This window comes from Oncorhynchus masou, chromosome 6 (assembly GCF_036934945.1).
Source record: "Oncorhynchus masou masou isolate Uvic2021 chromosome 6, UVic_Omas_1.1, whole genome shotgun sequence".
NCBI lineage: Eukaryota > Metazoa > Chordata > Actinopteri > Salmoniformes > Salmonidae > Oncorhynchus > Oncorhynchus masou.
This window is the reverse complement of record NC_088217.1, coordinates 77261238-77288512: the sequence shown is the minus strand read 5'-3', so window position 1 is coordinate 77288512 and position 27275 is coordinate 77261238. Positions and strand designations below refer to the sequence as shown.

The window sequence follows — 27275 nt, the reverse complement described above, 5'->3', positions numbered from 1 at the left end:
GACTCTACAAATGTGTTGGATGAATTTGCTGTTTGTTTTGATTGTGTTTCAGATTGAATGGTAAATGTTGTGTATCGTTTTAGAGTCACTTTTAATGTAAATATGAAAATAATGTGCTACCATGATTACTGATAGTCCTGAGTGAATGGTGAATAATGATAAGTGAGAAAGTTAGAGGCATAAATATCATACCCCCTAAAACATGCTAATCTCTCACCATTACAATAACAGGGGAGGTTGGTAATACTGTTGGAGAACACTGTGTGTGTGTGTGTGTGTGTGTGTGTGTGTGTGTTCACTCAAAAAGCAGTGTAAACCATGATGTTTCTGACTGTACAGAAAGCTGTGTTTGTTAGAGAATCAGTCAATAAGCGTCTGTCTGTCTGTCTGTCTGTCTGTCTGGATGCTAAGACACTAGCTGTTGGTGTGTAACAAACATCGCTGGAGTTTGTTTATGGGTTTGGTGTTAAAACGGGAAAAACTAACACTCACGCAGACATGCAGACACTAACATACCCTCACACACACAGAGACAGAGTATGTGTGTTTACAACAGTGACGTGAAGAAGAGTCATTCAGGAAGTAGCAATAGTCTGCTGATCAAAACAGCAACCTGGAGGCAAGACCAGCGTGTGTGTGTGTGTGTGTGTGTGTGTGTGTGTGTGTGTGTGTGTGTGTGTGTGTGTGTGTGTGTGTGTGTGTGACAGCATGCTGTTTGTCCATAAAGCTCCTTGCTGGTTGTTTTACCAGGTGCCACTCTATCTTCCCCCCAACAGACTGCTAAATAGCTAACAAAATGGACTATTTGCATTGCCCCTTCCATTGGATTGAAATGTTTTGCGCTGTCTCTATGCACACTCACACTGTTGCACCAGCACACACATACTCACACACACACACAGAGAGAGAAAGAGAGAGAGAGAGTCAGATTTCAATGGGACAGCCTTGGGGGAATCAGAGTTCAATGGGACAGCCTTGGGGGAATCAGAGTTCAATGGGACAGCCTTGGGGACATCAGAGTTCAATGGGACAGCCTTGGGGGAATCAGAGTTCAATGGGACAGCCTTGGGGACATCAGAGTTCAATGGGACAGCCTTGGGGAAATCAGAGTTCAATGGGACAGCCTTGGGGGAATCAGAGTTCAATGGGACAGCCTTGGGGACATCAGAGTTCAATGGGACAGCCTTTGGGACATCAGAGTTCAATGGGACAGCCTTGGGGACATCAGAGTTCAATGGGACAGCCTTGGGGGATCAGAGTTCAATGGGACAGCCTTGGGGAATCAGAGTTCAATGGGACAGCCTTGGGGAATCAGAGTTCAATGGGACAGCCTTGGGGGAATCAGAGTTCAATGGGACAGCCTTGGGGGAATCAGAGTTCAATGGGACAGCCTTTGGGACATCAGAGTTCAATGGGACAGCCTTGGGGACATCAGAGTTCAATGGGACAGCCTTGGGGGAGCAGAGTTCAATGGGACAGCCTTGGGGGAATCAGAGTTCAATGGGACAGCCTTGGGGGAATCAGAGTTCAATGGGACAGCCTTGGGGGAATCAGAGTTCAATGGGACAGCCTTGGGGAATCAGAGTTCAATGGGACAGCCTTGGGGGAATCAGAGTTCAATGGGACAGCCTTGGGGGAATCAGAGTTCAATGGGACAGCCTTGGGGACATCAGAGTTCAATGGGACAGCCTTGGGGAATCAGAGTTCAATGGGACAGCCTTGGGGAATCAGAGTTCAATGGGACAGCCTTGGGGGAATCAGAGTTCAATGGGACAGCCTTGGGGACATCAGAGTTCAATGGGACAGCCTTTGGGACATCAGAGTTCAATGGGACAGCCTTGGGGACATCAGAGTTCAATGGGACAGCCTTGGGGGAGCAGAGTTCAATGGGACAGCCTTGGGGGAATCAGAGTTCAATGGGACAGCCTTGGGGGAATCAGAGTTCAATGGGACAGCCTTAATACCACGGGGGAATCAGAGTTCAATGGGACAGCCTTGGGGGAATCAGAGTTCAATGGGACAGCCTTGGGGGAATCAGAGTTCAATGGGACAGCCTTGGGGGAATCAGAGTTCAATGGGACAGCCTTGGGGACATCAGAGTTCAATGGGACAGCCTTGGGGGAATCAAGGATGTGTGTTGGTGTTTTAAACAGACCAATGGGCTTTTATTAGGTACTTCTGCACCGCTAACAGACTCTTAATACCACGACTGATATAAACATGTGAGAACACGTAGACCGTCCTCCATTCACCTCTCCTTCTTTATATCAGTCGTGGTAACAGACTCTTAATACCACGACTGATATAAACATGTGAGAACACGTAGACCGTCCTCCATTCACCTCTCCTTGTTTATATCAGTCGTGGTAACAGACTCTTAGTACCACGACTGATATAAACATGTGAGAACACGTGGTAACAGACCGTCCTCCATTCACCTCCTCCTTGTTTATATCAGTCGTGGTAACAGACTCTTGATATAAACCACGATTCTGTAACAGATATAAACATGTGAGAACACGTAGACCGTCCTCCATTCACTCTCCTTGTTTATATCAGTCGTGGTAACAGACTCTTAATACCACGACTGATATAAACATGTGAGAACACGTGACCGTCCTCCATTCGTCCTCCATTACCACACTGATATAAACTGAGAACACGTAGACCGTCCTCCATTGTTTATATATCAGTCGTGGTAACAGACTCTTAATACCACGACTGATATAAACATGTGAGAACACGTAGACCGTCCTCCATTCACCTCTCCTTGTTTATATCAGTCGTGGTAACAGACTCTTAATACCACGACTGATATAAACATGTGAGAACACGTAGACCGTCCTCCATTCACCTCTCCTTGTTTATATCAGTCGTGGTAACAGACTCTTAATACCACGACTGATATAAACATGTGAGAACACGTAGACCGTCCTCCATTCACCTCTCCTTGTTTATATCAGTCGTGGTAACAGACTCTTAATACCACGACTGATATAAACATGTGAGAACACGTAGACCGTCCTCCATTCACCTCTCCTTGTTTATATCAGTCGTGGTAACAGACTCTTAATACCACGACTGATATAAACATGTGAGAACACGTAGACCGTCCTCCATTCACCTCTCCTTGTTTATATCAGTCGTGGTAACAGACTCTTAATACCACGACTGATATAAACATGTGAGAACACGTAGACCGTCCTCCATTCACCTCTCCTTGTTTATATCAGTCGTGGTAACAGACTCTTAATACCACGACTGATATAAACATGTGAGAACACGTAGACCGTCCTCCATTCACCTCTCCTTGTTTATATCAGTCGTGGTAACAGTCTCTTAATACCACGACTGATATAAACATGTGAGAACACGTAGACCGTCCTCCATTCACCGCTCCTTCTTTCACCCTTAGGGTGAGCCAAGACTGATCCATGGAGTACAGACACCAACTTAGAAGGGATAAATGCTGGATGAAAATTGTATGGATATGGACCGTCAGTTTACGACTCCCATTGAGATTGGAAATCACTTGGGCCAAAGACCTAACCATACAATACTATCACCATACTCAGGTGCCGATACGATGTGTGTTGCGAATCGATACTGCGGTTTTATTGCGATTTGATGTTCCAAACTTTTTGCTCACCATATGCCTGCATGTCTGCTGCAGAGAGATGAGAAAATGTCTTGTCATGGAAATAAAAGCACTATTTTAAAAGAAGATTAAGAACAAGCTATAGGATGAGAAATGTCCAGAGTTTTGGCGTAGGTACAGCCGACTAGTGCTAGCTAACACTGCCTTGCAAATCTTTTCAAATATATATCTATACTTTGAGTCAAAGTATCAATATAATATCGTCCAAAATAATAATGCGATATGTAAATATCACCCCCCCCATCCCTAGAAACCACTGATAAAGGTCAAATCAACAAGCCAGTCTGGTCTCACCATTATACATTATACTTTCACCATCATTTTCTTCTCTTCTCTGCGCTCTGTAGTTTCTTCCGTTCTTTTTGATCGGGAACCAGCGTGTTGTGTGTATGTGTGTGTGTGTGTGTGTGTGTGTGTGTGTGTGTCAGGAAGTACACATGCGGTGTTGTACTCTTTGATGATAAAGGACTAAGGTCCCTCATATATACTGTCATCTGGAGGATAGCTGGAGGGCTGACAACACACACACACACACACACACAGAAAAATAATTTGCTACAGGGTGACTGTCTAAATGATTGAATGCTATATTTTTCTCTCCTTCCTTCTTTCTCTCTCTCCTTCCACCTCTCTCCCCCTTTTCTGTCAACTCACAGGTGGTGTTCTCCCATCAGAAACACTCTGAGCAGCTTGACAGCACAGGACGGAAGGAAGGAGGGAGGGAGGGAGAGAGAGAGAGAGAGAGGGAGGGAGAGAGAGAGAGAGAGAGAGCGAGCCGACCATCTGTGAATCACATCAAGGCAGCTGTGGTTAGAGTGGACTGCAGTTATTTTACGAACGAGAGGCAGAGAGGGGGATAGAAGTGGAGAGAAGGAGAGGGGGATAGAAGTGGAGAAATGGAGAGAGAAGGACAAAAGGAGAGGGGGCCTGGGTGAGTTTCCAAGCCCAGGACGGTGAACCCTGATCGGGGGGTTAGAGTTCCTTTGGAGAGATGAGGACCTCTGAGAAGACAGTGTTTAGACACAGGTGAAAATCAAATGAATCCTGGCTCTAATGGATCCTGTGATTACAACATGGATTGACCTTTTCTTCCTTCTGATCTGAAGGAATATTTTAGTTTTTTATGTGGACGTTTTTCTGTGTGGAAATGTGTCTATTTTTTCTGCATGAATTTGGAGTTTCAAGTCTTTCTGGTGTGTATTTTAAGGAGGCTGTTTAGTTGACTGGATCTGAAACTGCTCCACTCATCTGAAGGGATTTAAACAAGAACTATTTTGGCCTTGGATTTTTTTCACGTTGTGTTTTTTTCCAATATGTTTTTTTAGTAGTTGAGACTGCTTTGTAACCTTGGTAACCAAGCGGTAACCAGGCGTCAACTGAGCGGTAACCATGGCAGCAGCCTATCGCGTGGTAGTGAGCAGTGTTAGTTGCTACAGCAGCGTGGTGGTGGACCGTCGGGCTCAGAGTCACGCGGTGCACTACTGCTCCGGGTCATGTGGGGCGTTGTCCCAGGGACTGGACTGTACTGTTGCCCATCGCAGCACCTGCTCCGAGCTGCTGACCGCCCCCTCACACACATTCACACACAACCTGACCCGAAACGCTAACTCTCCTCACCAAATCCCCAACAGCTCTAAACTTAGTATAACCGGCTGTAACGGGGGTAGTGGTGTTCCTAATGATCCTAACATTGTGTATGGTGTGGTGGGGGAGGACAGTCCTCCATGGCGAGGTAAGAAGGCCAACACTACCACCACTACTACCAGCTCTGGTCCTGACCGGCCTCTCCAGAGCTCTGCCAGTCTGAAGGACATCACAGGAGAAGCCATCAACCTGGCCAGTGGCAAACTCAAAGAGTTCTCCTTCGAGAAGCTCCGCCTCTCCACCAGTCACGTGACCTTCAGGAAAGGTCGCAAGGTCAGGCCGGACTCGTACAGCCGTCGGTCCACGGACCTCGACATCGTCTACGGACAGTTCACCGGGAACGTCGGAGGAACGGGGAATGGGACTATTACCGGAAATGGAAACGCCAATGATGAGAACCTGCCTCCTTTCAGCGACACCACCAAGCTGCTCAAAGGCCTATCGCCTGCTAGCATCACCGCTGGGGGCGGGTCTCTATCCACAACCAGCCTATCCAGTGTCTCCAGGGCCGGGGACGGGTCCACCAGTAGCCTATCCAGCGCCTGCTCTGGTTCCTTGGAGGCGGGGCTAAACACAGTGGCGTCTCTCTACCTCAGCTCATTAGCCGACGAGTCCCTCATCGCCCGGTTACTGGAGAAGACCCGTGCAGGGGAGGAGGGAGGAGTGGGAGGAGCAGGGGGGGAAGACATACGGGCCTGTCTGGACATTCTGGTCAAGTGTTCAGAGGACTTGAAGAAATGTACTGACATCATCAAGCAGTGTATCAGTCGGAAGAGTCCCGGGGGAGGGGAGGATGGGGGAGCCAGTCCAGAGAGCATCTACAGAGCTGTGATGACCAGACTGAGCTCCTATCTGAGGAAACTGCCTCTAGAGCTGGAGGGGGCTGGGTTAGGGTTAGGGTCAGGGATTGGAGGTCATAGCGAGTTGGCCGAGCTGGTTAGTAGTCTCCATATGCTGCAGCAAGCTGCTGTCCCCTTCTCACCCATATTTGGGAATGATCAACCGCCACGGTATGAGGACGTTGTTCAGAACCCTCCCTTACCCAAGAGCAGGGATATACTGCCACCCTCGTCACTCGCTCCAGACTCTTCTCTCTCTTTGTCCACTACGCCTGAGACAGCAGGGAGACATAAGGTTCAGACCAACGGGCTGCAGCACACACACACTCTGTCACACACACACTCTCCCTCACCGCACACACACACGTTGTCCGTTTCTACCCCTCCATCCCAGGCACACACACCTTCCTTGCAAACGCACACTCCGTCAGCGCGCACACACACTCCGTCCATCTCCCCCATGGAGGCTCTCTTCATTGAGGAGGATGCAGACCTGGGAAGGGGGCTGAACAGGGCTTCCAGACCCACACACTCACACACCCCGGCCAGAAGCCTCACACACACTCACAGTCGGAACGGGACAGCTTTTAGTCCACACACACCCCCCAGCTCCGCGCACACACACCTCAGCCCCAATCTGTCACACGTACACGTTACACACACACTCCAGTCTGCCAGTGAAGACCTCACCTGCCCCCCAACCTCCGAACACACCCCTCCTGTCACTCATAGAGACGACGACATCGACAGGCTTCTGATGGACTTGGAGTGTCTGTCACAGAGCATGGGTCGGGAGAGAGACCGAGTCAGAGAGGGAGAGAGAGAGGCGGAGCCCCTTCTCCCCGTTAAGACCAGACAGAGGGGAACAGGACAGGGGAACACCTCCCCACCAACCCAACCCTGTCTCCAGACACAAACCCAAATCAACCCCCAGGCTCAAAGGCCTGTTCGCCACCTAACTGCTAATGCCCAGGCCACTAGGTCGATCCCCAGCTCGCCTGCTCCTCTCCCCCAGGCAGAAGGCAGCATGGTGGGGCTGGGAGATGAGGAGGACGGGGCTCTGCTGCTGAGGATCCTGGAGAGCATTGAGAGCTTTGCCCAGGAATTGGTGGACTCTGGGGGTAGTCCTGGGAACACTGGGAAGACTGGGGCTCAGAGCAAAGAGAAGGAGGTGATGAGACTCCTACAGGACACTCTGGCTACTGCAGCCAAGACTGACACTCTGACGCAGGCCAAACTACCTGGATCTCCACCCGCTGGGCAAGGTGACTGTCCGTGTCCATCTATTCCTATTTACAGTATTGTGTATATGTTGCACGGTTCTTCGTTCTATGTATGTATGTGAACTGAACTGTACCTTTACCTACAGATGGACCTGTACATGTGTCTGCCTCCACACCAACACCTGCACCTGCACCCAGACTTACAGATGGACCTGTTCCTACGGTCCTACCTGTCTCTACAGCTCCCACACCTGTCCCTGTCCCCACAACCCTAGCAGAGACTGTCTCTACAGCTCCCACACCTGTCCCTGCCCCTATCCCCACAACCCTAGCAGAGTCTGTCGCCACAGACCAAGCTACACCTTCTGCCCTACCCACACCTGTTCCACCACCTACAGTCGTACCCACACCTGTTCCACCACCTACAGTCGTACCCACACCTTCAGAAGCAGCCGCTGAATGTGAACATCCACCTGTAGCTGACCTGACAGCTGTACTTACCACCACGGCCACCCCTCCACCCTCCCCTGTCCCGCACCCTACACCCACACCTGGAGAGGCACCTGTTGCAACCATCGCTGCTCCTCCCGTTGCCGTGAGACACCCGGTTGCCCCTAGCGATGTGGTTGCCCTGAGAGACATCGGCTCGACGCTGCTCATCCAGCAGACGCCTGAGGTGATCAGAGTGAGTACCACTGACCGCCGTGTGTGTGTGTGTGTGTTTGCTTGTCAGACATCTATTAGTCAGGTCTACCTGCCTCTTCCTCTGACACTATTGCTGCTGAAGATGACCACTTTCTCTGTGTTCTAGTTGAGAGATGTATTGCTGGTTTGATATGTGTATATGTTCTGTCAGGACCCGGTTACGAACCCGGTGAGAACCCAGTGAGAAACAGTCACTTAACCAACTGAGCCACGAATAGTCAGCAGAACCCAGAAGATGAGGCAGACACAGCAGTACTTGAGACAGTGTATTTAATAAAGTAAAAAGTGAAGTCCTTCAGGAAAACATGTAACTCCACAACCTCAAAAGGAATTCCACAAGAACAAGGTAATCCACAAGGTAATCCTCCAAGACAAAAAGGTAAATCCACAAGGTGGTAGGTAAAGCATAAAAAGCCTCAAAAGATACTCAAAAATAAATAAACAAGAACAAAAAACAGAATTCCACAAGAGCGTCCACCGGGATCAACAAGAGTACACAGAATACTAGGGCTGTGTGCTAACATACAAACACAGAGCAAAGAACTGAGGGAAACTAAGGGTTTAAATACAATCAGGGTAAACGAGGCACAGGTGCAAATAATAATGGGAATCAAGGGAAAGCAAAAGGTCAAAAAGCACAATGGGGGCATCTAGTGACCAAAACCCGGAACAACCCTGACCAAATCCTGACAGAATCCCCCCCCCTAGGAACGGCTCCTGACGTTCCTACCAGCTCTCTCGGGGTGGAGGGCCCTGAACTGACGAATAAGGTCAGGGTCCAGTATGTCTTTGGCAGGAACCCAGGAGCGCTCCTCGGGACCGTAGCCTTCCCAGTCCACCAGATACTGCCAGGACCGCTGCACCCGGCGGGAGCAGATGGACGGTATAAGCCGGCTGGCCTCCAATGACACGAGGCGGAGGGGAGGTCTGTCTGCCGGGACAAGGGGAGAAAAAACAACAGGTTTTAATAAGGAAATGTGAAACGTGGGATTAATCTTAAGGGATCTGGGTAAGTGTAGGTGATAAGAAACTGGGTTAACTCTCCTGGCAACCTTAAAGGGACCGATGTATCTTTGGGACAGCTTGCGAGACTCCACCCGTAGTGGTAAGTCTCTTGTGGAGAGCCAGACTCTCTGGCCGGGGCACAGGGTAGGCCCGGGACGGCAACGTCTGTTGGCTTGTTGTTGGTACCTCTGTGAGGAACGCATAAGATTAAGACGGGTCTTCCTCCACATAAGCCGACAGCGTCTGACGAACTTCAAGGCTGAAGGCACTCTGACTTCTGCCTCCTGGTCCGGGAACAATGGAGGGGCATAGCCAAACTGACACTCGTGCGGGGACATACCAGTGGAGGAGGAGCGCAAGGTGTTGTGCGCGTATTCGGCCCAAACAATAAAGGACGACCATGTGGACGGGTTGTCACGAGTCATACATCGGAGGGTGGTTTCCAGCTCTTGATTCATCCTCTCTGTTTGGCCGTTGGACTCAGGATGGTACCCTGAAGATAGACTGGCAGAAGCTCCCATGAGTTGGCAGAAGGCCTTCCAAAACCTTGAGGCGAACTGGGGACCTCTGTCAGAAACCATATCTTGAGGAATGCCGAAGACTCGAAACACATGATTAATTACCAACTCAGCCGTTTCCTTGGCAGAAGGTAACTTAGTCAGAGGGACGAACCTGGCCGCCTTTGAAAACCTGTCGATTATGACTAGGATAGTAGTATTGCCATGGGATGGAGGAAGGCCAGTAATAAAGTCCAATGAGATATGGGACCAGGGTCTGTGGGGAACAGGTAAAGGGTGAAGGAGTCCTTGAGGGCGGAGGTGAGAAGATTTGCCCTGGCAGCAGACGGGGCAGGCATTGACGAAAGTGGCAATGTCTTCTCTTATGGTAGGCCACCAGAACTTACGCTGGATGAACTCCAAGGTGCGACCTACGCCCGGGTGACAGGTGAGACGAGAGGAGTGCCCCCACAGAAGGACCTGAGTCCTCACTGCCTTGGGGACAAACAACCGATTGGCAGGACCTCCTTTCGGGTCCGGTTCGATAGCTTGAGCTCGTCTCACGGTATCCTCAACTTGCCACGAGATCGGAGCGACGATCTTAGCAGCAGGAAGGACAGGCATGTCCGTGTCATCTCGAATGGCAGGAGCGTAGACTCGGGACAGGGCATCCGGTTTGAGATTCTTCGACCCGGGCCGATAGGTGAGGATAAACTGGAATCGACTGAAGAAGAGAGACCATCTAGCTTGTCTAGAGTTCAACCGCTTCGCCTGCTGGATATACTCCAGATTTTGTGGTCCGTAAGCACTTGAAACGGGTGAGAAGCCCCCTCGAGCCAGTGTCTCCATTCCTTCAATGCCATCTTAACCGCTAGGAGTTCACGATCCCCACATCGTAGTTCCTCTCAGCCGGGGTAAGCCAGTGTGAGAAGAAAGCGCACGGATGAAGCTTCTTGTCTTCACCCTCTGAGACAGGACAGCTCCAACACCAACCTCTGATGCGTCTACCTCCACCACAAACGGTTCATCCGTAGTCGGTAGTATCAGGATGGGAGCAGAGAGGACGCGCTGCTTGAGTCCTTGGAAGGCCGTCTCAGCTTCTCTTCCCCACAAAAACCTTGCATTGCCACCCTTGGTTAAAGCTGAGAGAGGGGCTGCCACCAGGCTGAAGTTCTTGATGAACTTGCGGTAAAAGTTTGTGAAGCCCAGGAAACGCTGAACTTCCTTAATGGATTTGGGAGTGGGCCAATCCGCTACCGCCCCTACCTTCCTGGGGTCCATTTGGACTCAACCGGGTTCCACTACAAATCCCAGGAATTGTACTCGGGATGAATGGAATTCACATTTTTCCGGCTTAACGTACAGATGGCTGTCCAGGAGGCGTTTGAGTACTTGTCTGACATGCTTTGTGTGTTCTTGAAGGGAGCTCGAAAAGATGAGGATGTCATCCAAGTAAACGAAAACAAATATGTTAAGCATATCCCTAAGCACATCGTTTATGAGCGCTTGGAACACTGCTGGGGCGTTGGTCAGGCCGAAGGGCATCACCAAGTATTCATAGTGACCAGTAGGCGTGTTGAAAGCGGTCTTCCACTCGTCACCAGGTCTGATCTGCACAAGATGGTATGCGTTCCGCAGGTCAAGCTTAGTGAAAACAACTGCTTCCTGGAGCAGCTCGAAGGCTATGGCCATAAGGGGTAGCGGGTAACGGTTACGGACGGTTATGGCATTGAGTCCCCGGTAGTCGATGCAGGGACGTAATCCACCGTCTTTCTTGGCCACAAAGAAAAACCCTGCTCCCGCCGGGGAGGTGGATGGACGCATGAGGCCTGCTTCCAGAGCGTCCTTGATGTAGGTATCCATAGCAGCTCGTTCGGGTGGAGATAGGGAAAAGATCTGACCCCTGGGGGGGCAAGTGCCCGGAAACAGGTCGATGGGGCAATCGTAAGGTCTATGGGGTGGTAGCATGGTGGCCCTCTGTTTGCTAAACACCAGTTTGAGGTCATGGTAACACTCGGGAACTCGGGTCAGGTCGATGGATTCTAAAGACTCGGGAGTAGAACTCGGGGAATTCGGGAAAATACAAGTAGCTTGGCACATAGGACCCCACTGCTTGATAGTGCCCACAGACCAGTCGATGTGAGGGTTATGGCTGTGAAGCCAGGGGTATCCAAGGACGAGAGGGAACTCGGAACAGGAGATCAAATGAAAGTTCATCAATTCCTGGTGTTGTGAAACTGAAAATCGCAAGGAGGTAGTGACATGAGTGACAAGTCCAGATCCCAAAGGGCTTCCATCCAATGTAGTAACCCTCATGGGGTCACTTAGAGGTTCAGAGGGAACGCCATTCTCCTTCGCCCAGACACCATCCATGAAGTTACCTGCGGCTCCAGAGTCTACCAAGGCTTGAAGGTGAAGCTTGTGGTTGTCCCAGCAAAGGGTGACTGGAATGAGCAGACGGGAGTTGGACGGATGGGAGGAGGTTATGTTTCCCGTTACAGTTCCTCCCGGTCTGTACGGGACAGAGCGTTTCCCTGGAGCCCGGGACACGTGGAACGGAAATGGCCCGGTTTGCCGCAATATAGACAGCGTCGCTCCCTCATCCGGCGGTCTCTCTCAGCCTGGGAGATGCGTCCAATCTGCATGGGTTCCGGTGGAGCCAGCGAGGATAAAGGTGGGGACTCGGAGCTGGGACTGATAGGGGCTAGAGGTCTACGGTTGAGTTCTCTCTCTCTCAGACGCTGGTCAATGCGTGAGGCCAACTTGATCAGGGACTCGAGATTGTCCGGTGGTTCCCGAGTGGCCAGTTCATCTTGGATAGTGTCAGAAAGGCCTTTCAGAAAGCACACCGTGAGCGCCTCGTTGTTCCAGCCACTCGCTGCTGCCACCGTGCGGAACTGGATGGCATAGTCCGTCACGCTGCGCCGACCTTGGTGGAGAGTCAGGAGCTGTTTGGCTGAGTCAGGACCACTGCTTGGGCCTTGAAACACTCGTTTGAATTCCTCAGCAAAGGCAGAGTAGCTGGCACAGCAGGAACTATGGGCATACCACACAGCAGTAGCCCAGGCCAGGGCTTTTTCTGACAGCAGGGTGATGATATATGCGATCTTAGACCGGTCGGTGGGAAAAGACGAGGGTTGCAGCTCGAAGGAGAGAGAACATTGGGTGAGAAACCCTTTACAAGGTGGAAGACGAGGTTCAGCCAGGGGGTTAACTGCCATGGGTACGTGAATCTGAGGTACTGGGACGGGAACTGTTGCCGGGGTAAGTCGATCAGATATCTGCTTTATGGAAGTCAGCATCTCCGACAGAAGATGAGAATGTCTAGCCATTAAGGCCTCTTGCTGAACCAGGGCGGCTTTGTGGCGTTGGACAGTCTCCTGGTGGTGGGACAGCATGGCAACAAGGTCCTGGGAACTGGCTGCCTCTGGGTTCATTTTTGGCTCTGTGTTTCTGTCAGGACCCGGTTACGAACCCGGGTCTCCGGAGTGAGAAACAGTCACTTAACCAACTGAGCCACGAATAGTCAGCAGAACCCAGAAGATGAGGCAGACACAGCAGTACTTGACGGTGTATTTAATAAGGTAAAAAGTGAAGTCCTTCAGGAAAACATGTAACTCCACAACCTCAAAAGGAATTCCACAAGAACAAGGTAATCCACAAGGTAATCCTCCAAGACAAAAAGGTAAATCCACAAGGTGGTAGGTAAAGCATAAAAAGCCTCAAAAGATACTCAAAAATAAATAAACAAGAACAAAAAACAGAATTCCACAAGAGCGTCCACCGGGATCAACAAGAGTACACAGAATACTAGGGCTGGGTGCTAACATACAAACACAGAGCAAAGAACTGAGGGAAACTAAGGGTTTAAATACAATCAGGGGAAACGAGGCACATGTGCAAATAATAATGGGAATCAAGGGAAAGCAAAAGGTCAAAAAGCACAATGGGGGCATCTAGTGACCAAAACCCGGAACAACCCTGGCCAAATCCTGACATGTTCTAGTTGAGAGTAGAGGTCGACCGATTATGATTTTTCAACACCGATACCGATTATTGGAGGACCAAAAAAAACCCGATACCGATTAATCAGCCAATTTTTTAAAATGTATTTGTAATAATGACAATTACAACAATACTGAATGAACACTTATTTTAACTTAATATAATACATCAATAAAATCAATTTAGCCTCAAATAAATAATGAAACATGTTCAATTTGGTTTAAATAATGCAAAAACAAAGTGTTGGAGAAGAATGTAAAAGTGCAATATGTGCCATGTTTCAGTTCCTTGCTCAGAACATGAGAACATATGAAAGCTGGTGGTTCGTTTTAACACGAGTCTTCAATATTCCCAGGTAAGAAGTTTTAGGTTGTAGTTATTATAGGAATTATAGGACTATAATACTAGCTAGCCATGTCACATCGGTTACACCAGCCTAATCTCGGGAGTTGATAGGCGTGAAGTCATCAACAGCTGCTGGCAAAACGCACGAAAGTGCTGTTAGAATGAATGCTTACGAGCCTGCTGCTGCCTACCATCGCTCAGTCAGAGCAGTCTATCAAATCATAGACTGATTTATAACATGATAACACACAGAAATACGAGCCTTAGGTCATTAATATGGTCGAATCCATAACTATCATCTCGAAAACAAGACATTTATTCTTTCAGTGAAATACGGAACCGTTCTGTATTTTATCTAACGGGTGGCATCCATAAGTCTAAATATTCCTGTTACATTGCACAACCTTCAATGTTATGTCATAATTACATACAATTCTGGCAAATTAAGCAGCCCAAACTGTTGCATATACCCTGACTCTGCGTGCAATGAACGCAAGAGAAGTGACTCAATTTCACCTGGTTAATATTGCCTGCTAACCTGGATTTCTTTTAGCTAAATATGCAGGTTTAAAAATATATACTTCTGTGAATTGATTTTAAGAAAGGCATTGATGTTTATGGTTAGGTAACACATTGGAGCCACGATACGCACCTCATCGATTATATGCAACGCAGGACACCCTAGATGAACTAGTAATAACATCAACCGTGTGTCGTTAACTAGTGATTATGATTGATTGTTTTTTATAAGACCCACCGTTCCTAGGCCGTCATTGAAAATAAGAATGTGTTCTTAACTGACTTGCCAAGTTAAATAAAGATTAAATTAAGGTGTAAAAAAATCAGTGTCCAAAAATACCCATTTCAAATTGTTATGATAACTTGAAATCGGCCCTAATTAATCGGCCATTCCAGCGAGAAAGGGAGGCAGAGACAGAAAGGGAGACAGAAAGGGAGGCAGAGAGAGAGAGGCAGAGAGAGAGAGGCAGAGACAGAAAGGGAGGCAGAGAGAGAGAGGCAGAGAGAAAGAGAGACAGAGAGAGAGAGACAGAGACAGAGAGAGAGAGAGAGAGAGAGAGGGAGAGAGAGAGAGAGAGAGAGAGAGAGAGAGACAGAGAGAGAGACAGAGAGAGAGACAGAGAGAGAGAGAGAGGGAGAGACAGAGAAAGGAAGAGGTTGAGACAAAATGGTGGTCAGCTTTCTCCTCTGGAATGTTTGGGGTAATTTAGGGTTTTGTGCTGTAATGCCATAAATACAGAGCCTTCAGAAAGTGTTCACACCCCTTGACTTATTCCACATTTTGTTGTGTTACAGCCTGAATTTGAAATGCATCAAATAGATTTTTTGCTCACCCATCTACACACAATACCACATAATGACGAAGTGAAACATTTTAGCATATTTATTGTAAATAAAATACAGAAATACCTAATTGACATAAGTATTCACACCAATACCTGTTGGAATCACCTTCGGCAGTGATTATAGCAGTGAGTCTTTCTGGGTAAGTCTCTTGAGAGCTTTGTACACCTGGATTGTACAATATTTGCACATTATTCTTTTTAAAATTCTTCAAGCTCTGTCAAGTTGGTTGATGATGATTGCTGGACAGACGTTTTCAGGTCTTGCCATAGATTTTCAAGCCGATTTAAGTCATAACTGTAACTAGGCCACACAGGAACATTCAATAGCGTCTTGGTAAACAACTGTAGTGCATATTTGGCCTTGTGTTTTAGATTATTGTCCTGCTGAAAGGTGAACTTGTCTCCCGGTATCTGTTGGAAAGCAGACTGAACCAGGTGTTCCTCTAGGATCTTGCTTAGATATATTCTGCTTCCTGATAATAACAAGCAAACCCATAATATGATCACCAACATTCTTGAAAATATGAAGAGTGATACTCAGTGGTGTGTTGCGTTGGATTTGCTCAAACATAACTTTATGTCCTGAATACAAATCTTTAATTTCTTTGCCATATTTTTACAGTTTACTTTATTTAGTGACGTGTTGCAAACAGGATGCATGTTTTGGAATATTTGTATTCTGTACAAATCAAAATCAAATCAAATCAAATGTATTTATATAGCCCTACGTACATCAGCTGATATCTCAAAGTGCTGTACAGAAACCCAGCCTAAAACCCTAAACAGCAAGCAATGCAGGTGTAGAAGCACGGTGGCCAGGAAAAACTCCCTAGAAAGGCCAAAACCTAGGAAGAAACCTCGAGAGGAACCAGGCTATGTGGGGTGGCCAGTCCTCTTCTGGCTGTGCCGGGTGGAGATTATAACAGAACATGGCCAAGATGTTCAAATGTTCATAAATGACCAGCATGGTCGAATAATAATAAGGCAGAACAGTTGAAACTGGAGCAGCAGCACGGCCAGGTGGACTGGGGACAGCAAGGAGTCATCATGTCAGGTAGTCCTGGGGCATGGTCCTAGGGCTCAGGTCCTCCGAGAGAGAGAAAGGAAGAGAGAAGGAGAGAATTAGAGAACGCACACTTTGATTCACACAGGACACCGAATAGGACAGGAGAAGTACTCCAGATATAACAAACTGACCCTAGCCCCCGACATATAAACTACTGCAGCATAAATACTGGAGGCTGAGACAAGAGGGGTCAGGAGACACTGTGGCCCCATCCGAGGACACCCCCGGACAGGGCCAAACAGGAAGGATATAACCCCATCCACTTTGCCAAAGAACAGCCCCCACGCCACTAGAGGGATATCTTCAACCACCAACTTACCACCCTGAGACAAGGCTGAGTATAGCCCACAAAGATCTCCGCCATAGCACAACCCAAGGGGGGGCAGCAACCCAGACAAGATGACCACATCAGTGAATCAACAAACTCAGGTGATGCACCCCTTCCAGGGACGGCTTGAGAGAGCCCCAGTAAGCCAGTGACTCAGCCCCTGTAATAGGGTTAGAGGCAGAGAATCCCAGTGGAAAGAGGGGAACCGGCCAGGCAGAGACAGCAAGGGCGGTTCGTTGCTCCAGAGCCTTTCCGTTCACCTTCCCTCTCCTGGGCCAGACTACACTCAATCATATGACCCACTGAAGAGATGAGTCTTCAGTAAAGACTTAAAGGTCGAGACCGAGTTTGCGTCTCTGACATGGGTAGGCAGACCTTTCCATAAAAATGCAGCTCTATAGGAGAAAGCCCTGCCTCCAGCTGTTTGCTTAGAAATTCTAGGGACAATTAGGAGGCCTGCGTCTTGTGACCATTGCGTACGTGTAGGTATGTACAACAGGACCAAATCAGAGAGATAGGTAGGAGCAAGCCCATGTAATGCTTTGTAGGTTAGCAGTAAAACCTTGAAATCAGCCCTTGCTTTGACAGGAAGCCAGTGTAGAGAGGCTAGCACTGGAGTAATATGATCACATTTTTTGGTTCTAGTCAGGATTCTAGCAGCCGTATTTAGCATTAACTGAAGTTTATTTTGTGCTTTATCCGGGTAGCCGGAAAGTAGAGCATTGCAGTAGTCTAACCTAGAAGTGACAAAAGCATGGATTAATTTTTCTGCATTTTTGGACAGAAAGTTTCTGATTTTTGCAATGTTACGTAGATGGAAAAAAGCTGTCCTTGAAATGGTCTTGATATGTTCTTCAAAAGAGAGATCAGGGTCCAGAGTAACGCCGAGGTCCTTCACAGTTTTATTTGAGACGACTGTACAACCATTAAGATTAATTGTCAGATTCAACAGAAGATCTCTTTGTTTCTTGGGACCTAGAACAAGCATCTCTGTTTTGTCCGAGTTTAAAAGTAGAAAGTTTGCAGCCATCCACTTCCTTATGTCTGAAACACATGCTTTGAGCAAAGGCAATTTTGAGGCTTCACCATGTTTCATTGAAATGTACAGCTGTGTGTCATCCGCATAGCAGTGAAAGTTAACATTATGTTTTCGAATAACATCCCCAAGAGGTAAAATATATAGTGAAAACAATAGTGGTCCTAAAACGGAACCTTGAGGAACACCGAAATTTCAGTTGATTTGTCAGAGGACAAACCATTCACAGAGACAAACTGATATCTTTCCGACAGATAAGATCTAAACCAGGCCAGAACTTGTCCTTGTAGACCAATTTGGGTTTCCAATCTCTCCAAAAGAATGTGGTGATCGATGGTATCAAAAGCAGCACTAAGGTCTAGGAGCACGAGGACAGATGCAGAGCCTCGGTCTGATGCCATTAAAAGGGCATTTACCACCTTCACAAGTGCAGTCTCAGTGCTATGATGGGGTCTAAAACCAGACTGAAGCATTTCGTATACATCGTTTGTCTTCAGGAAGGCAGTGAGTTTCTGCGCAACAGCCTTTTCTGAAATGTTTGAGAGGAATGGAAGATTCGATATAGGCCGATAGTTTTTTATATTTTCTGGGCCAAGGTTTGGCTTTTTCAAGAGAGGCTTTATTACTGCCACTTTTAGTGAGTTTGGTACACATCCGGTGGATAGAGAGCCGTTTATTATGTTCAACATAGGAGGGCCAAGCACAGGAAGCAGCTCTTTCAGTAGTTTAGTTGGGGTCCAGTATGCAGCTTGAAGGTTTAGTTAGAGGCCATGATTATTTCCATCATTGTGTCAATAGATATAGTACTAAAACACTTGAGCATCTCTCTTGATCCCAGGTCCTGGCAGAGTTGTGTAGACTCAGGACAACTGAGCTTTGAAGGAATACGCAGATTTAAAGAGGAGTCCGTAATAATCATCATTTATCACTGCTGAAGTGAAAGTCATCCTCTCTTGGGGAATGCTGCTTTTTAGTTAGCTTTGCGACAGTATCAAAAAGGAATTTCGGATTGTTCTTATTTTCCTCAATTAAGTTAGAAAAATAGGATGATCGAGCAGCAGTAAGGGCTCTTCGGTACTGCACGGTACTGTCTTTCCAAGCGAGTCGGAAGACTTCCAGTTTGGTGTGGCGCCATTTCCTTTCCAATTTTCTGGAAGCTTGCTTCAAAGCTCAGGTACCAGGGAGCTAGTTTCTTATGAGAAATGTTTTTATTTTTTATGGGTGCAACTGCATTTAGGGTATTGCGCAAGGCTAAATTGAGTGTGCAGGCTTCCTTCTTTTCACTCTGTCATTTAGGTTAGTATTGTGGAGTAACTACAATGTTGTTTATCCATCCTCAGTTTCCTCCTATCACAGACATTAAACTCTGTAACTGTTTTAAAGTCACCATTGACCTCATGGTAAAATCCCTGAGTGGGTTCCTTCCTCTCCGGCCTCTGAGTGACTTTCCTGCTTAATTCATTTGTCAAAATGTCTAAAAACATAATTCCACTTTGACATTATGGGGTGTTGTGTGTAGGCCAGTGACACAAACATCTACATTTAATACATTTTAAATTCAGGCTGTAACACAACAAAATGTGGAGAAAGTCAAGGGGTGTGAACACTTCCTGAAGGCTCTGTATGTGGCCTACATATCAACATGGAGTAAGGTTACACAGCATGGTCAAGCAACAGACAGGAGTGGTAGACAGAAAGAGAGAAGGAGGGATGACAAGGAGAGAGAGAGAGGAATGTAGATGAAGTGGTCCACTCACAGGCTCTCCTCTCTGATTGGTTGAAGTGTTATTTTGGGACCAGTCTCTGTTGTTGCAGTGTCACAGGCAGAATGTGTGTGTGTGTGTGAGGTGCTGATTGGAGCACAGCGGGAGAGGGTGGGGGCTGTTGGCATTGGGAATGTTAATGGTGTTGTTACCAAGTACACACACACACACACCAGGCTGACAGATAGAGGTGTGATGGGGACCTAAATCTGTCTACTACGGCATCCTGCTAACAGACTCAATGTCGCCACAGTGTAAACGGACCCTGTGTGTGTGTCTGTCGCCACAGTGTAAACGGACCCTGTGTGTGTGTGTGTGTCGCCTCAGTGTAAACGGACCCTGTGTGTGTGTGTGTGTCGCCACAGTGTAAACGGACTCTGTGTGTGTGTGTGTGTGTGTCTGTCGCCACAGTGTAAATGGACCCTGTGTGTGTGTGTGTGTGTGTGTGTGTGTGTGTGTGTGTGTGTTTGTCTGTCGCCACAGTGTAAACGGACCCTGTGTGTTTGTGCGTCTGTCGCCACAGTGTAAACGGACCCTGTGTGTGTGTGTGTCGCCACAGTGTAAACGGACTCTGTGTGTGTGTGTCGCCTCAGTGTAAACGGACCCTGTGTGTGTGTGTGTGTGTGTGTCGCCACTGTGTGTGTGTGTGTGTCTGTGTGTGTGTCTGTCGCCACAGTGTAAACGGACCCTGTGTGTGTGTGTGTGTGTGTGTGTGTGTGTGTGTGTGTGTGTGTGTGTGTGTGTGTGTGTGTGTGTGTGTGTCTGTCGCCACAGTGTAAACGGACTCTGTGTGTGTGTGTGTGTCGCCACAGTGTAAACGGACTCTGTGTGTATGTGTCGTCACAGTGTAAACGGACCCTGTGTGTGTGTGTGTGTCGCCTCAGTGTAAACGGACTCTGTGTGTGTGTGTGTCGCCACAGTGTAAACGGACTCTGTGTGTGTGTGTGTCTCCACAGTGTAAACGGACTCTGTGTGTGTGTGTGTCACCACAGTGTAAACGGACCCTGTGTGTGTGTGTGTCGCCACAGTGTAAACGGACCTTGTGTGTGTGTGTGTGTGTGTGTGTGTGTCGCAACAGTGTAAACGGACCCTGTGTGTGTCGCCACAGTGTAAACGGACTCTGTGTGTGTGTGTGTGTGTCGCCACAGTGTAAATGGACTCTGTGTGTGTGTGTGTGTGTGTCGCCACAGTGTAACCGGACCCTGTGTGTGTCGCCACAGTGTAAACGGACTCTGTGTATGTGTGTCGCCACAGTGTAAACGGACCCTGTGTGTGTGTGTGTGTGTGTGTGTGTGTGTGTCGCCACAGTGTAAACGGACCCTGTGTGTGTCGCCACAGTGTAAACGGACTCTGTGTGTATGTGTGTCGCCACAGTTTAAACGGACCCTGTGTGTGTGTGTGTGTCGCAACATTGTAAACGGACCCTGTGTGTGTCGCCACAGTGTAAACGGACTCTGTGTGTGTGTGTGTCGCCACAGTGTAAATGGACTCTGTGTGTGTGTCGCCACAGTGTAAACGGACTCTGTGTGTGTGTGTGTCGCCACAGTGTAAACGGACCCAGTGTGTGTGTCTGTCGCCACAGTGTAAACGGACCCAGTGTGTGTGTGTGTGTCGCCTCAGTGTAAACGGACTCTGTGTGTGTGTGTGTCTCCACAGTGTAAACGGACTCTGTGTGTGTGTGTGTCACCACAGTGTAAACGGACCCTGTGTGTGTGTGTGTCGCCACAGTGTAAACGGACCTTGTGTGTGTGTGTGTGTGTGTGTGTCGCAACAGTGTAAACGGACCCTGTGTGTGTCGCCACAGTGTAAACGGACTCTGTGTGTGTGTGTGTGTGTCGCCACAGTGTAAATGGACTCTGTGTGTGTGTGTGTGTGTCGCCACAGTGTAAACGGACCCTGTGTGTGTCGCCACAGTGTAAACGGACTCTGTGTATGTGTGTCGCCACAGTGTAAACGGACCCTGTGTGTGTGTGTGTGTGTCGCCACAGTGTAAACGGACCCTGTGTGTGTCGCCACAGTGTAAACGGACTCTGTGTGTATGTGTGTCGCCACAGTGTAAACGGACCCTGTGTGTGTCGCAACATTGTAAACGGACCCTGTGTGTGTCGCCACAGTGTAAACGGACTCTGTGTGTGTGTGTGTCGCCACAGTGTAAATGGACTCTGTGTGTGTGTCGCCACAGTGTAAATGGACTCTGTGTGTGTGTGTGTCGCCACAGTGTAAACGGACCCAGTGTGTGTGTCTGTCGCCACAGTGTAAACGGACCCAGTGTGTGTGTCTGTCGCCAAAGGGTAGGCTGAACCATTGGTACTGTTTGGTCACAGCTGAGTTTAGGAATAGCTGTGTGTGTGTGTGTGTGTGTGTGTGTGTGTGTGTGTGTGTGTGTGTGTGTGTGTGTGTGTGTGTGTGTGTGTGTGTGTGTGTGTGTGTCTGCTGACAGAGTAATATAGGCCTTTCTGCACCTGTCAGAGTGTTCCCATTAATCACCATGGAGACCAGGATGCCAGGCCAGATAAATCCAAGGCCAGGCACGCCAGTCGAACGCAGAGCAGAGAGCAAGACAAGACTAGCAGAATAGACAGCAGAGAGCAGACTAGCCATTTGGAGCCTAGAACAGAAATGAGGCATCGCCAACCGTCCTCCTACCCTTCTACAGTGACTGCATTTCAAATGGCACCCTATTCCCTTGACCAGGGCCCTAGGCACTAGGGTGCCATTCGGGACGAAGCCAGGCTTTGGGTTTTAAATTCCCCATGGGGGAGTGAATGAGTGGCCAAGTTACTGAGAAGAGGTCGACAAGATGAATGGAGGGGTAAACAGCAGGGGTTGTTGTCTTGGGGTCGGTACTTAATGACATCACCTCCTGAATGCTTCCACAGGAAATGAGGTCACAGCAGGAATCTCAGCCAAGTGGTGAGAGAACCCCCCCCCCCACTTTCCCCCTACTTCCCTCTCTAACACACAAATACACACACACAGACACACCTTGTACTCATGGAGTCAGTGTTGCTGTGTGTAAGGAGTTTCCAACACTGACAATAGCCTCCAAGGTTAGCCACACACACACACACACACACACACACACACACACACACACACACACACACACACACACACACACACACACACACACACACACACACACACACACACACACACACGTAGCCTCCAGTCCCATGGTGACATCATACACCACTCCCAGTGCAGGCTGGGATATTGTCCAAACAATATCCCCCCCCACACACACACACACATAGAAAGAGAGAGAGAATAGAGGATACACATACGAGAGATCTGAAGGACTACACTTGATGCCATCACATTCCTCTACACACTCTGCACACTCTGTGCACTCTCTTATACCTGAGGTCACCTTAGTAACCATTGTCTGTATACACAACTTCCTACATTTGTAATACGTGTGTGTGTGTGTGTGTGTGTGTGTGTGTGTGTGTGTGTGTGTGTGTGTGTGTGTGTGTGTGTGTGTGTGTGTGTGTGTGTGTGTGTGTGTGTGTGTGTGTGTGTGTGTGTGTGTGTGTGTGTGTGTGACCTGCAGCTCTCTGCTGCCATGTAGTTTCTGCTGTTAACACACAGAGTTAAACAGGAGACATTCACCAGGGGCGACTTCATCCTCCTCCTGCTTCATCTAGGAGCTCTGCCTCCATCTGTTGGAGGAGAGGGGTACTGCAGTACAAGAGGTCTCCTGGAGGAGAGGGGTACTGCAGTGAAAGAGAAAGAGAGAGAGAGAGAGAGAGAATATATGTTACAGTGCACTCTGACAGGTTTCTGAAATAGTCTGTGTTATGTGTTAACTACTGGGTCTGGTCAGCTTCCAACTCAGACGCATAGTGCCCTGTTGTCTGTGGATGTGTGTGCGTGTGTGTTGTGCAAGGAAGTGAGTCTGGGAATAGAGCAGAGATGTGAACTGTGTTTCCTCGTTGTTGGCATGGTCACCCTGCGAACATTCCGACCGATGCAGCCAATCCAAGCCAAGGGTCGTTACCACGGAGATGGCATTTGGCATGCCTATTTTCAAGTGTGTGTGTGTGTGTGTGTGAAGTCTGCCTAGTTCCTGCAGCAGAAATAAGCCTATAGAGTTAAGCCAACCCCTTGTAACAGTTGACAACAATAAAGGACATCACAGTGACACTGGCAGTTCATTCTATGGCACTTTCATAAATGTGAAAACAAATACCCAACTGTTGTTGATTTGAGTGTACAAGCCAGTCCAACTTAATTATAACACTCTTCTTACGCCACACGTCAATGACAAAGTACTTCCAGCTTTAGTACATGTGTTGAAGGTTTACTGACCTTTCTCTGAAATATTGCTGTAATTTCACATAATGGTTCCACTTTGAAAGAATAACAACTTATAGGCTTTAGTAATTGTTTATTTAAAAGTGAAGAGATTAGGGAAGAAGAGGAGAGGGGGAAGGGAAGGGAAGGGAAGGGGAAGGGAAGGGGGAGGAGAGGAGAGGAGAGGGAAGGGGGAGGGAGAGGAGAGGAGAGGGAGAGGGAAGGGGAGGGGGAGGAGAGGAGAGTGGAGGAGGGGAGAGTGGAGGGGAGGGGAGAGGGAGGGGGAGGGGAGGAGGAGAGGAGAGGAGAGGAGGGGGGAGGGAGGAGAGGGAGAGGAGGAGGAGGGGGAGGGGAGGAGAGGGAGGGAGAGGAGAGGAGGGGAGGAGAGGAGAAGAGAGGATAGAAGAGGGGAGGAGAGGGAAGGAGAGGGGAGGAGAAGAGAGGGGAGGAGAGAGGAGGGGAGTAGTGGAGAGGGGAAGAGGGGAGGAGAGGGGAGAGGAGGGGTAGATATGAGAAGAGAGGATAGGAGAGGAGGGAAGGGGAGGAGAGGAGAGGGGAGGAGAAGGGAGAGGAGGAGAGGGGAAGAGGGGAGGGGAGGAGCAAGAAGGGGGCGGAAAGCGATAAGAGGAGGGTAGAGGAAAAGGGGGGGCAGGAGAGGGAAGGACGAGGCCTAGGGTGGTCTATCGGACCAGTCTAAGCCGCCACCTCTGGTACCAATGCTGCATGGACTCAAATCCACTGCTATTTCAGCACTCTCTTTTCTCTCTATTTCTGTACTGCCCCACTCTTACAAAAAGACGAAGGAAAAGAGGAGGTTAGGGGTGGAGAGAAGGAGGTAAGCGGAGGAGAGGAGGTAAGGGAAGAAGAGATGAGAGGAGAAGCCTGTCAGTTAGTCAGTGAGGAAAAGAGCACGCAGCTGGGTCAATGACATCTGTTCAGGGTCCGCTTACACACACACACACACACACACACACACTCACGCACGCACAGACACACTCATCTGCGCTTGTCTCTGAGATTTATGACTCACCAAGTGCAGGGGTGCTTTAGGAACAACCAACCCACGTTTTAGCTGTCACAAATAGCAGATAGCTTTTAGCATGATTCCACTGCCAGCACCGTTTAGCTACATACAGACGCTTTGAAAAATGCTAATGGTGGACCGAGCTACTAATAATAGCACTGAGCAGTTGCAACAGAAAACCACAACCAAGTCGTGTGAGCCACAGAATCCTTGAGACAATGTGCATTTTAAATCATGCAGGCAAAGAGAGAGACTTACAGTGCTATTTACAAGTATTAGAACTTCTCCAGCTCTTGGAGGTTGTAGTGTGTGTGTGTGTGAGCGCGTGCGCGCGCGTGTGTGTGTGTGTGTGTGTGTGTGTGTGTGTGTGTGTGTGTGTGTGTGTGTGTGTGTGTGTGTGTGTGTGTGTGTGTGTGTGTGTTAAGGATGTGACCTTGGCTTGAGAACACTGCACTTGTCAATAATCTTGTGTGTGTGTGTGTGTGTGTGTGTGTGTGTGTGTGTGTGTGTGTGTGTGTGTGTGTGTGTGTGTGTGTGTGTGTTCATACACAGTATTTTAATTGTAATAAATTAAGACTTTATTGTATTAATCTCCTATTTGCATATTGTATGTAATTAACTGGTCTAAAAAATGAATTAGTGGAATGGAATCACATAATAGATAAGGAAGTTGACGTGGAGAGGGAGAGCTGAAAACGCGCTCACACACACTCACACACAAACACACACACACACACACACACACACACACACACACATACACACAGTGGGATTATTCACTTCATGTCGAGCGTGTCTGATGTTCCTGTCGTAACTCTCTCCCCTCCTGTCAGCTGTAGCACTGTTCAGTTCTACTACCAACTGATACGTGTCAACAATCCTCTCCTCCAACTTCCTGCAGCGTTTAGTTCCAGCCCTGCTCTAACATACCTGTTAGTCAGAGGTTCATCAGGACATTGATTAGCTGAATCAGGTGTGTTAGAGCAAGGCTGGAACAAAGCCCTGCACGCCCTGTAGCTCTGTAGTAAGAGGATTGGTCACCCCTGTTGTAGATTGTGAGACTCTCCCCGTGCAGCCTTCTGGTCTACCTGTAACTCCGCTGCACCTGGTGAGGCCAGTAGCCACAGAGGTTTTACCATTTGGTTAGTAGACTGGGCACTGGTTGACAGGCTCGACATACAGTCGCACTGTAGACCAGCATTGAGGATTCCTGTAATACACAGCCACGGCCACTAGATGGGGCTGAGCGATCCTCCAGTCCAGACTTCACGCAGAACATCCAGAATACTGTTGAGGCTAACTTTAGCCAGAGAGGCTAAGGGATGGGGGCAGGGGAGCGGGGATATGCAACACGACCAAAATCAAACCCCCTGCCCTACCCTTTCGCTCAGGACAGCCGGTGTGCTGTGTGTGTGTGTGTGTGTGTGTGTGTGTGTGTGTGTGTGTGTGTGTGTGTGTGTGTGTCGCAGCCAGACCTCGGCCTGTCTCATATTTCCCAGAGTATGTCTCTCAGTTTGATTCTCAGAGCGACAGGCTACAGAAGGACTATACCGTAGAACCAGAGAACCACAGGGGAGACAGGAACTTTTATACCCCAGAGAAAAGCACACTGTTGGGCCACGTATAGCCACCGGCTGGCCCGCCGCTATGGTTTTACAAGATACGCTAGGAGCTAACACACGGATAATATCAGCGCACACGCACGGATAAGCTACGGACTCAACCCTGAGAGAGAGAGAGAAAATATAGGTGTGTCTGAGTGTGGGTCGACAGTATTTGTCAATATTAGAGAGTGTTTGTGTGGAAGTGAAGCAACAGGAACGTTTGATTGAGAAAGAGTGTGTGTGTGTGTGTGTGTGTGTGTGTGTGTGTGTGTGTGTGTGTGTGTGTGTGTGTGTGTGTGTGAGGCTAGCAGACATGGAGTGAGAACCAGCTAGCTGCAGGTGGACTCAGAACCGACTCAGAACACTGTCCAGTTGGATCTTCCTTCGTTTTTTCTTTCTCATCGGGGGATTTTTTTATTTTTCGATATATTCTGTTACTCTTTTCTTTTCCTCTGCTGGGTGTTCTTGTCTCCTTCAATCTGTTCTCCTGGATACGTGAAAGGAATCATCCCTCGTTCCGTTGGACAGAATGGAGAGAATACAATACTTTGAAGAAACAAAATAGAAAGCTGGAATCCATTGCATGGAGAGAGTGAACAACTGAAAAGAAGAGAGAATTCTAGAGCTGTGGTCTGTAGATAGACTGTAGACTCCATGGAGCTGTTGGTTGTCTAGTAGTCCTGTCTGTAATTCTACACCAGGGCCGGTCTGGGGTTCATCTGGCTCTCAGTGGGTTTTGCTGCACCCTCCAACACCAGCTGGGAATCTGAATGAACTTTGAACTTGAACCGCTACCTAAGAAACGGATGCAATAAAGTGATCATCGTCACTTTCATCCTCTCCTATCAACGTCACCTTCATCCTCTCCTA

General features: G+C 48.5%; 1 protein-coding gene across 2 annotated transcripts in view; it reads left to right on the top strand.

Moving 5' to 3' along the window:
• The window catches only part of LOC135542696 (serine/threonine-protein phosphatase 2A regulatory subunit B'' subunit alpha-like), a 63819-nt gene that overhangs the window by 14738 nt on the left and 21806 nt on the right, over positions 1 to 27275 (top strand). The window contains exons 2-3 of one of the 2 annotated variants that reach the window (XM_064969827.1): positions 4315 to 7406; positions 7511 to 8049. In XM_064969827.1, the coding sequence (XP_064825899.1) occupies positions 5048 to 7406; positions 7511 to 8049 (2898 nt within the window). In that variant the 5' untranslated portion in view covers positions 4315 to 5047. Of the gene's footprint in view, positions 1 to 4314; positions 7407 to 7510; positions 8050 to 26184 lie in introns of those variants that run through there. The other variant, XM_064969828.1, reaches the window with a different exon arrangement.